We start from the raw sequence: 12,467 nt of genomic DNA on the forward strand, positions 1-12,467 counted from the left end.
AAGTTACACAACATTTAACTTTTCGAAAATGATAACAAGTGCTCTAAGGGCACATGTTAAGGAATCAAATGTAGAAATAATGTTTTAGAATTTGTGTATTCAACTTCTCAAAAGTTTAAAAAAATTACTCTTTTCAACACAAAGTTTCGACTTTCTTTCTCCTGTTGAAAATAAAATAACATTATGTAAGTAAATAGAATATCTTGTAACTATTCCTATCATTCTATGTATTTATTACTCATAGTCTACATACAAAACTTCCCTTTTGTAGTTGAAACACATGGGTTATTCAACCTACCTCTCAATATTCTCTTCTCATTCAATATGCTATCCAGAGCCTATTGAGAGGCAAACCTAATCTTCAACTACTCGGTGGACCCACTATCTCTGGTGAGAATTTTTTTTGGAAAACCGTGTTCTCAACTCTGGTTGCCTCCCTCCCTATGTTGCTACGATACTGTTTTCCCATTTTTCCCAGCCAACCACGCTCTCCGCTGCCGCTCCCTCTGACGACCTTTCCGGCGAACGACCACTCCAACAGCGTCGTCCACCCCAGATCAACCCACCCCTCAACGCGTGTCGTCAACAACCCTCTCACGTGCCCAAACGTTCCAGGCGCGTCAGATCCACGCGTCACCTATTGCCACTGTGCGTGACGGTGCGTCCGGCAGTCGTTTACGACGCGGCCTCTCTCTTTGCACTCGCTTCAACCTTCTGATCCCATATCTGCCTTGAGTTTTTAATTTCGAGTCACGGATATACGCGTTCCAATTCAAACAGCCCCTATTGTCACTGTTTGCTGAATATCATTACTCTAAAGACGATAGATGGTTCTATTTTTACATATCTTGGCAACTTTCATAGTGCACTTCATGATTTTAATGAACTTCTCCATCCTGCTGCAAGTAATCCAGTTGGACAAAAGGAGCTGGATCAACACAATACCTTCATGTTTCTTGCACTTTATGGCTTGCCCCAGGAGTACTCTGCAACTCGTGATAAAATTTTGGGGTTTGTTACTGTTCTGGATATGTCTACCACCTCAGCGATCCCTCTTCAAGTACCAGCAAAACATTCAGCTGAACCTTCTATTACTTCAGCACCGGGTGACACTGGTGCCCTTGCATCTCTGGGACATAATCAGAGTCGCTCTCGTGGAGGACCATCCTTCTCTAAGCCTTGTCCCAAATGTGAGCATTGTAATCGACTTGAACACACTAATGATCGCTATTGGAAGTTGCATGGTAAGCTTTCGCCTTCGATAAATGCAACTCAGCTTGATCCTTCTGCCATTATTTAGACTACACCTTCTCCACAGGGTTCCCCAGCAAGTTATGAAGATTTCCTCCAGTGGGTTCAGAGTCATCCGAACTCTGGTTTTACTACTTCGGTTGCACACACTGGTAATTCATCTATTTACCTCTCTCACTCATCTGCTCTTGGTCCTTGGGTTCTTGATTCTGATGAGTCAGATCATCACTGGTAATAAAGGTCTCTTCTCTCTCTACATCTGGTTTTTTACCTACTATAACTTCTACCAATTGCTCTTAAACCCGGTCCCAAGGGGTTGACATTGTCCAAATTATCCCTTCCATTTCAGTTGCATTTGTTCTCAATGTACCTAGATGTCCTTTTAATTTACTTTCAGTTAGTCGATTAACTTAGTCCCATGACTATATTATTACTTTTACTAATGGTAATTTACCCTGTAGGACCGGAGTTCAGGACGGACGGTTGGAATTGGATGTGAGTCTCAAGGCCTCTATTACCTTTCTCTATCATCCAAGACATGATCTGCCACAGTTCCCCTCATATTATCCATGCTCAGCTAGGACGCCTAAGTCTTACCAAACTTCAAAAGTTAGTGTCAAGTTTGTCTAAGTTGTCTACTTTACATTGTGAGTCGTGTCAGTTAGGGAAACACACTCGTCGTCATTTTCTTGATCGAGTCAATAAAAGGGTTACGTCCCACTTTGCTTTAGTTCACTCTGACGTTTGGGGTCCTTCTCGTAATGTGTCTACTATAGAGTCTAAGTATTTTTTTACTTTTATTGATGATTACCCTCGTTGTACGTGGTTATTTTTAATGAAAAATAGATCTGAACTGTTTTCTATTTTTGAGCAATTTTATCAAGAAATTAAAACTCAATTTGGTGTTTCTATTTGTACTTTACGAAGTGATAATGCTCGGGAATATTTGTCTCATCAATTTCAAAATTTTATGGCTTCCAATGGTATTCTTCACCAAACGTCATGTCCTCATACACCCCAACAAAATGGAGTAGCCGAACGCAAAAACCGGCATCTCATTGAAACCACCCACTCCATGGTAATGTTCCATTCCATTTTTGGGAGGATGTAGTCTTTATGGTAATCTACTTTATCAATCATACACCGACTTCTGTCCTTGATGACAATATCCCTCAAAACCCGGTCCCAAGGGGTTGACATTGTCCAAATTATCCCTTCCATTTCAGTTGCATTTGTTCTCAATGTACCTAGATGTCCTTTTAATTTACTTTCAGTTAGTCGATTAACTTAGTCCCATGACTATATTATTACTTTTACTAATGGTAATTTACCCTGTAGGACCGGAGTTCAGGACGGACGGTTGGAATTGGATGTGAGTCTCAAGGCCTCTATTACCTTTCTCTATCATCCAAGACATGATCTGCCACAGTTCCCCTCATATTATCCATGCTCAGCTAGGACGCCTAAGTCTTACCAAACTTCAAAAGTTAGTGTCAAGTTTGTCTAAGTTGTCTACTTTACATTGTGAGTCGTGTCAGTTAGGGAAACACACTCGTCGTCATTTTCTTGATCGAGTCAATAAAAGGGTTACGTCCCACTTTGCTTTAGTTCACTCTGACGTTTGGGGTCCTTCTCGTAATGTGTCTACTATAGAGTCTAAGTATTTTTTTACTTTTATTGATGATTACCCTCGTTGTACGTGGTTATTTTTAATGAAAAATAGATCTGAACTGTTTTCTATTTTTGAGCAATTTTATCAAGAAATTAAAACTCAATTTGGTGTTTCTATTTGTACTTTACGAAGTGATAATGCTCGGGAATATTTGTCTCATCAATTTCAAAATTTTATGGCTTCCAATGGTATTCTTCACCAAACGTCATGTCCTCATACACCCCAACAAAATGGAGTAGCCGAACGCAAAAACCGGCATCTCATTGAAACCACCCACTCCATGGTAATGTTCCATTCCATTTTTGGGAGGATGTAGTCTTTATGGTAATCTACTTTATCAATCATACACCGACTTCTGTCCTTGATGACAATATCCCTCATACAGTCCTCTTTCCCCATACCCCCTTCATCCACTACCTCCTTGTGTCTTAGGGTCCACGTGTTTTGTTCACAATTTATTTTCTGTTCTCGACAAACTCTCAACTCGATCACTCAAGTGTCTCTTTCTTGGATATCATCGGTCCCAAAAGGGCTATCGTTGTTATTCTCTTGCACTACACCGATACGTTACATTAACTGATATTAGCTTTTCGAGTCTGTACTATATTTTGAACCGACCCATGTAGCTACTAAGCCCCATCAGGACATTAATTTTGAACCTCCTCAAGTAGTTATCCCTATTTCACTCACTCTTATTCCTCTCGAACCTGTCGAGTCTACCCCCCAAACTCTCCGACCACTACAAACATATCATCGTCGTCGCCCACCCTCAGTTGTGCCAGTTCCTGTTTCCATTGTAGACTCTCCTCCGACGCCACCACCGGATCCGGCCCTACCACCTAAGCATGACCTTCCCATTGCTTTTTGTAAGGATATTCGCACAAGTAATCCATCTCCTTATTATATTAATTTGTGCTATCATCGACTTTCTCCCTTGCATTACACTTGCTTGTCTTCTGTTTCAATTCCTAAATCTCTAGATGAAGCATTATCCCACCCTAAGTGGAGGCAAGCAATGCATGATGAGATGTGTGCCCTACAAAGTAGTAGTACTTGGGAACTGGTCCTTTTACCTCATGGGAAGTCTTTAGTAGGTTGTCGTTGACTCTATATGGTGAAGGTTGGCCCTGATTGTTAGATTGATCGATTTAAGACTCGCTTGGTGGCCAAGGGATATACTCAAATTTTTGGGTTGGATTACAGTGATACCTTCTCACTTGTTGCCAAAATGGCATATGTCAGACTGTTTTTCTCCATTGCAACAATTCGATATTGGTTTCTCCATCAACTTGACATTAAAAATGTTTTTTTGCACAGTGACCTTGAAGACGAAGTTTATATGGAGCAACCACTAGGATTTGTTGCTCAGGGGGGGTCTTCCACCATGGTTTGTCGGCTATATAGGTCCCTTTATGGTCTTAAATAGTCTCCTAGAGCTTGGTTAGGCAGATTCAGCACGGTAGTACAAGAGTTTGGTATGATTCGTAGTGAAGCCAATCACTCTGTATTTTATCGTCATTCAGCCCAAGGGTGCATCTATCTTATTGTTTATGTGGATGACATTGTCATAACTGGTAGGGATCAACAAGGCATACTCCAATTGAAACAACATATTTCTAATCAGTTTTAGACTAAAGACCTCGGTAAACTCCGTTATTTTTTGGGTATTAAGGTAGCTCAATCCAAGGATAGTCTTGTAATTTCACAAAGGAAATATGCTATGGATATTCTTGAAGAAACAAGTCTATTAAATGCCAAGCTAGTTGATACTCCTATGGATCTAAATGTCAAACTCTTACATAATCAGGGGGAGCCTCTATCATATTCAAGAAGATATAGGAGATTGGTTGGAAAATTAAACTATCTCACAGTCACCCGTCCTAATATTTCCTTCGTTGTCAGTGTGGTAAGCCAGACCTCAAATTCTCTTGCCAAGAACATATGGATGCTGTAATCCGGATCCTTAAATACATCAAAAGTGCTCCTAGAAAAGGTCTCATTTATGAAGATAGAGGACATACTCAAATAGTTGGTTACTCATATGCTAATTGGGAAAGTTCACCCATTGATAGACAATCCACTCCTGGGTATTGTGTACTTGTCGGGGGAAATTTAATATCTTGGAAGAGTAATAGACAAAATGTTGTTGCAAGATCCAGCACTGAGGTAGAATACAGGGTCATAGGACTAGTAACATGTGAACTCATCTGACTGAAACAGTTACTAAAAGAACTTCAATTTGAAGAGGTCAGCCCAATGACACTAATATGTAATAATCAAGTTGCATTGCACATTGCCTCAAATTCTGTTTTTCATTATAGGACCAAGCATATAGAGATAGACTACCATTTTGTTAGAGAAAATATCGAATCGGGCGACATTATCACTAGTTTTGTCAATTCTAATGATCAGTTGGCAGATGTTTTTACAATGTCATTGTGAGGTCCTAGAATTAGTTATATATGTACTAAGTTTGGTATATTTGATGTGCATGCTCCAGCTTGAGGAGGAGTATTGAAAATAAAATAACATTATATAAATAAATAGAATATCTTGTAATTATTCCAATTATTATGTGTATTTATTACTCATAGTCTATATAAAGAACTTTCGTTCTGTAGTTGAAATACACGAGTTATTCAACATGTCTCTCAATATTCTCTTCTCATTCAATAATTCCTTACCATGTATGTGCCTTAGGAACTTGTTAACAAGACCTTTCACTTTTGAAGGGCACTTTTGAGAATACAGTAATTTTTTATGAAATTAAGAAGATTAATTGCATTAAATTAAATGTCTTAATAAGAGTTGAGTCAGTTATTTTTGCTTATAGACCAGAGTAGTAGGTACTATAGCGGCACTATAACGCTATAACGTAGTGGTATTTGAACAAATTGCTATTGTTCGTCGATACACTATTTAGTACAAAATATTTCAAATAGTAGCGCGCTATAGCACTTTTGTGTAGCGGAATTGGACCACTCCACTATTTTCCACAATCCGCAGTTGACAACATTGACCAGATGAACTAAAGCTAACAACATCAGATATGATAGACTCACCTCAAAAGGAGCAAAACCAGTTTCCTCATTCAGGTTGAAGGCTGAATTTCCAGTCAGCAATCTCAACACAGGCTGAACAGCACAATAACAAGCCAACATTCCAAGCATATAATTATAGTAATGTGATTTCAAACAAAACCTTTGAGCTTTAACATTACAACTGATAAGCCATATTCTATATAAGCACAATCCCATAAGAACCAAATTTGAAGTAGAGGTAACAAGAGTGTTGATTGCACAAGGTGTATATGACCCAAAAGTACTATCTACAATTTTATCCCAAATACTGTTTGGTTCTGGTTTGCAGTACCAAATCAATGGTTCAAAACCCATCTTTTTTTTCTATTGTCAGGGAGATGGAGAATTTGTTAGCAGCAGATATTAAACTCTCTTAATACTTTCAACTCATATCACAGTTATCAATATCTTTGGATCAATTAGTTGAAACAATGATGAAGCTAGAAAAGTCAACGCAAGAAGCCTATGTTTTTTTTGCATATTTTTCTAACATGCAACTACTTGCATGTTGCAGCAACCTTTACTTTTCAACGCCATGTTTCAACATAATAGTCTAAACAAATCAGTAAAACAATAGTCTTCTTTTTAAATCATTTTTTTTAAGACTTCTCATCATCAGTCCTTACAAAAATTATTCACAAATAGTCCCGATTTTGTTTTTTATATGGACTATTTTGAGGAACTAAAAACATTCATTTTTTGTAATAAAAAAAATTATTTAGGAACTAAATTTGAAAGGTCTTAATTTTATGAGGACTAAAAATGTATTTAACTCAAAGAGAAAATTAAATAATTAAGTCTAAATAAATCACTACACAATAGGAAACATGGTTTTAACTTTTAAGATATATTTTATTTACATTTTTTTTAATGTTTCTATTGTATATTTGATAATTTTGCTAGTTTGGCTGTAGAATTAATAGACTTTCCCTTTAAAACCGAGCATGGAGTTCTTCATCAAAATGAAACCTTCCAAGCTGTAGAAAAAATAAAAACATAGTTATTGACTTATTGTATTTAGTCAATTTATTTATATAGAAAACTAAGAAGCGCCCTACAAACTTATAAATTACCCCTAGGCATTTCTTGCATGTAAATGGAAATGTTCCGCAAAAATTGAATGGTAAACCACTATTTTGGTTCTTGTAATTGTAGGGCGCTTTTACTTTGCTATCTGGCTCACTAAAAACTTAAATTAGTCCTCCAATCATCGTAACGTCAATCAGTTTAGTCTTTTAAATTATAATGGTAAGAGTCTATTTGGACATTGAATTGTATCTTTGAAGTACTATTTTGATGATTTAAAAACTAATTTACATTTTTAATTAAGCCTGGGACTAAAATAACAACACTATTCACCTTCAATGACTAAAAGGGTGGTGTACCCAAAATTGAACTAGTAGTATTTTGCTGATAATATAATTAATGAATAATGACTGCAATATTAGATACAAATGGAAATGAATTGAGGATAGGAAAAAGAAATCAAAGCAACTTGAAATTGACATTTTAGACTAGTGACTGACCACCAGTATAAGTAGACAGTAGTAGCGCTACATACGCTGCCCAATGTTCTTTAAACTGCACGACGGCGTTTTGGTGGCTTTGAAGAGCTCTACCGTGGCCTCATTCAGGATCTTTCCGGTAAATATGTTATTGGGATTTTATATTTGCGTTAAGGGTAGTTTAGTCTGTAAAGGACTTAATATTTATATCTTAGTATTGAGTTGTATTATGTAATTTTTTTAATAGAATTCTAGTCTTTTTTTTATTCCTCCTTTTTTTTAATACGGTATCTAGAACTTCACACCATTAATTAGTCGAGTTACAAAAATTTGGACATATGTTAAAAAAAAATAAAAACTTATCTTAGGGATCACATTTATACTTATACCTTATGTAAATTATCTATTTTCTTATTTTTATTTCTTATCTATTCAATAAACTTCAAGATGAAAATATAGGGACAGATTGGCCCTATTTAGACTAATCATATATCTAAAGGGAAAGATTGGCCCTATTTAGACTAATCATATATCTAAATTTACAGTTGAAATTGTAACACCCTAAATTTTATAATAAACTATTTTATTAATTAAATAGGATTTTAAATAATTAATTTGATGTTAAAATTATTATAAAATATATGTGAATAAACTTTGTGATTAATTTTTCGTTATATAGGTGATTTATATGATGTGCTAGTTTTATAAGTATTAGATTACATGAGCGATATAAATAATAAATATTATATTTTACTCTTTGATCTATTTTTAAAAAAATAATAGTATTTTAGTGTATTATATAAATTTATTAAAAAAAAAAATTTATACGATTTTACGTGTATATACGTGTACCCAATTAATGTAATATTTTTATGTGCGTTTGACTGATATTAAGTATGTACGTAGTTATATTTTAATTATTTATAACTATTTTCTATTTTAGTTATTTTTTTTATAAATAATTATCTTGAGATAGCAGTGATATTGTGTTTGATTTCCTTTATTTTTATATATTTATTATGACATTGTGATTTTATATATATTTATTAAGATTTAGTAATTAATATAAAGTGTTGATGTTATACTTATTTATTTTATAATTTTGATTATTCTCTAATGATGGTAATATTTTAATTTGAGTATTTGGAAAAATAAGTGTTATTATAGGGATTATTTTGAATATGAGAGTTTTGGTTATTAATGTATTTTAAAAGATTAATTATTTTTATTTATAAATTATTAGTTTTGAAATATTAATAATGATTTATTAATGAAATTGTGTTTTAAAAAAAAATAAAAATAAAACTAGTAAAACCTAAAAGAAGACCAATGGGTTTGACCCATTTGTAAACCTTAATTGTTAATAAAATAAAACAAACAAAAAAAGGAAGGGAGTTGGACGGCGGCCGTAAAACCAAAGAGAAACCCAACAACAATCTATAGTTTGACACCGATGATCGATAATTGTTCCAGAAAAGTTTGTCTGTTCTTGTCCAAATTTCAGTATGTTGTTTTATTCATTTAGGTAGTTAAATAAACATACTTCCTCAGATTTTTTAACCATCCAAATTTCTCTCTAAAATACCCGATATCTCCGTTTATAAAAATTCCTTAGTTTGAACCGTTCTCCTTCACCGTAAGTCCGATTTGAGTGAAACCAACGCCAAAACGACCGTGTGAAAAATTTCTATTTTATCCAATGATTTGTTTTCTGATTTATGGTAAGTTTCCTTGACCGAATTTCGAATTTAGTTTTTATAGTATCTTCTCATAAACTATTTTTAACGTTTACCCATAAACTGTCGAGTTACATTGATTGATGGACAAAGAGTCAATGAACAAAGGCTGTTTGCTCGTGGAATCGTATTCGTGTGTGAAAGCGTCGAAATAAGGTAAGGGGTGAGAGAGCGTCTGAATTCATGAGTATAATATATTGTGAGATGAACGGAAAAACCGTATTTTCCAATGATTCATCCGGGGAAAACCGTATTCATGAGTATAATATATTGTGAGATTAAAATGTGAAATAGAAATATTTATAAGGTGTTGATTGATTTAATTTCATTAAATGTGTGATATTTTATATTATTGTGATATTTAATTTTATTGTGATATTTGAATTAATTTCGCTAAATGTTGGGTATTTGATATTATTGTGATATTTGATTTAATTTCGTTAAATGTGTGACATTTGATATATTGTGATATTTGATTTAATTTCTTTAAATATGTGGTGTGTGATATTATTGTGATATTGGTTGTTGAATTAATTTTATGCATATGTTTGATTAGATGAGTTTAAATGATGTTATAATAAAAATAGATGTGTTGTGATAATTATATGTAATGATGATAATGTATGATTAATAATGGTGATGTGATAAATTTGTGATGAATATATGTGTTGATGTATGATTGATGATAGTGATTCTATAAATTTGTGATGAGTTTATGTGATGATGATGATGATGTGTGATTAATTATAGTGATGTTATAAATTGTGATGAGAATATTGTGATTTCAATTTGTATTTGAGATGACGGTATTAATGGAGTATCATATACCAACGAGGGGAGAAAATATTGTGAATTTGTGAAGTGGAGATTATTTTGTCATCATATAGATAGGGTCTGACAAGCCTAGTGATTCTGGGGAAGTACAACTGAATGAGCCTGATCGTGGCGGTCTGTTGTCGAGCCTTAAGGCAAGATTGTTAGACCTTGGAGGTATTCGGGTGGGGAATTCCTAGGCGACTTGGAGGTAGCACTCCAAATGTCGGGAGCTACCACGCAACACATGTTTACCTCGACTGTCACGTATATATGTCTCGAGTTGAGTTGAGGGGATCTATGAGGACAGAGCCAATTTGAATTGTCCGTCCACCGGGATGGTGGCATAGTATCAAACTTCCTAACCAAGTACTTCAGAGTTAGAATGATACCACATTGTGAAGTAGAGTCTAAGCTCATGCATAACATTGCATTTCCTTGTGATTGTTTCGTTGTGATTGATGTGTTTCAAAAGTAATGATAATTACTCTTAGATGATTTGATGCATATTATAATGAGATAATTATTTTACTTGAGTGAATTTGATGTTAGAATATGATACTATTTACTTAAATATTTTGATATATCGTAATATGATTATGATACGGTCTATTATGATTGTTGTGTGTTCTTCTTACTTATATTATACTATTAACATGATTTCGAAACTCACCTCCTTCGTTGTTTGTGTTTGACTGGCTTGGCCCTGCGTTTGCGAAATCGCAGTTGTTACAGGTTAATGAATCTTGAAGTTCAAGTTTGGGAGGAACTACGCTCTGATAGGTGATACCGGGGATAAGGGCTTAAATTGTATTTTACTTATTTAATTTGAAACGAATTTTTGTATGAAAATCTTAGAAGTACTAGTAAGTTTTTAAATTAAATCAAGTAATAATACTTAAATCAAACTTATTGAGATTACATTATTTTAACGGAGAAAATAAATTTAAAGTGTTCCTTTTGATTTTTGAAAAACGTGATATTCTAAGTTAAAAATTACATTTTTATTTTCTTGTAAACATATTTTTATTTATCTACTACAAATTTTATAGAAATATAATATAAATTAATATATATATATATTATTTTGGGGTTTAGAGTATCACAGAAATAGTAGTAGTAATTATTGGAATCAATGTAAACATGATCTAGTAAAAATAAGATAGTCAAATAAAGTGTCTTAAAGTCAATAATAGTGATGCAATGGAGAAATCAGCATGCTAGGGTGGTAGATTCACCCTAAGGGTTCTTCCCTCTTCTCCTTGGCCGAAAAATCTTGTGCCTTTAAAGGACTCTTACAAATGAAAGAGCCAAAGTTTGTCTTAGAATGTCTTCTTTGTTGTCCATCTGTGTGAGAAGCATTTTTCAAACTCCCTTGTTTTGAGTTCTCTTTCTCAAGTCTCCCTGAACTCAGGAGGTTTAATTTTGGAAGTTATTGCCTCTGCTTGGACAGAACTCGCCCTTGAGTTTATATATAGTTCATCATCCAAATTTGGTGAAAGATTGGAAACATTAATTAAATATTTGACTCTTTTCTTTCTTATCTATGAAGGGTACTTATATATTTTCTTTTGTAGAGTGTGGTTGTATAGGGATATTTTTCGAAGCTATTGTTTCCAACAATAAAGGCACTCAACTTCTTTTCATGGTGTTTTATGGAGGCGTTTGTTTTGCGGACTAAAAAACTATTCTAGAGAATAATTTACTTGAGAATATAAGGAAAGATATTTAGTTTCTGGATATTTTTTTAAAAAGAAATATTTGGAACATAACTTTAATATAAGATTTTTGTAAAAAAATTATATAACCCATTTTTTCACTTGGGAAGAAATCCATGAGAATTATGGAAGTTATTTCTATCATGAGAATAACTTTTTCTCAAACTTGTAACAAACATGATATACTTATTTTTTAAACATAACACCTTAAGTTGGTAACAATGTTTGGTCGTTGGTTTATGGTGTTTTCAATACAAGTGTGATTGATCCCAAACTTGTGGAGACTTTGATCATTCCCATCCCTAAGGTTGATTGTCCCTCTTCTTTGAATGATTTTTGCTCCATCGGCCTTTGAACCGTGCTTCTTTAAATCATTTTTAAAGTTTTGGTTCATAGAATTTGTCCTTTCTTATATTCATTTATTTTTTTCTGTCTCCAAAGCAGTTTATCCCAGAGACGGGCATCTCTAACAATGTTATTATTGCCTAAGAGATCTTTCATCATATGCACTAGAGGGTGTTTATTATTTAAGATTGATTTTGAGAAAATTTATGATCGTGTTGATTGGTCGTTTCTTAAGCTCACTCTTGAAGAATTTAATTTATCCACCATTATTATTACGTTCATTATGTGTTGTATCAATCCGTCCTCTCTTGCTTTAAGTGGAATGATAAGAAACTTGGTAACTTCGC

The 12,467-nt window shown here is 34.0% G+C and overlaps 1 protein-coding gene and 1 pseudogene across 9 annotated transcripts in view; one reads left to right on the forward strand and one right to left on the reverse strand.

Annotated features, from left to right (window-relative positions):
* The window catches only part of LOC101489523 (ABC transporter C family member 12-like), a 57,542-nt gene extending 49,855 nt beyond the window's left edge, over positions 1 to 7,687 (reverse strand). For 4 of the 9 annotated variants that reach the window (XM_012715640.3, XM_027334627.2, XM_073369209.1 and 1 more), the window contains exons 1-2: positions 7,530 to 7,687; positions 5,986 to 6,980 (exon numbers count right to left, since the gene is read on the reverse strand). In XM_012715640.3, coding sequence (XP_012571094.1) covers positions 5,986 to 6,318 — 333 coding nt within the window. In that variant the 5' untranslated portion in view covers positions 6,319 to 6,980; positions 7,530 to 7,687. Of the gene's footprint in view, positions 1 to 5,985; positions 6,981 to 7,076; positions 7,178 to 7,529 lie in introns of those variants that run through there. The other 5 variants (XM_073369206.1, XM_073369208.1, XM_073369207.1 and 2 more) reach the window with 5 other exon arrangements.
* Positions 29 to 5,365, forward strand: LOC140920244 (uncharacterized; annotated as a pseudogene).
* Positions 7,688 to 12,467: the final 4,780 nt, after the last annotated feature.

This window comes from Cicer arietinum, chromosome 5, assembly GCF_000331145.2.
Source record: "Cicer arietinum cultivar CDC Frontier isolate Library 1 chromosome 5, Cicar.CDCFrontier_v2.0, whole genome shotgun sequence".
Taxonomy (NCBI): domain Eukaryota; kingdom Viridiplantae; phylum Streptophyta; class Magnoliopsida; order Fabales; family Fabaceae; genus Cicer; species Cicer arietinum.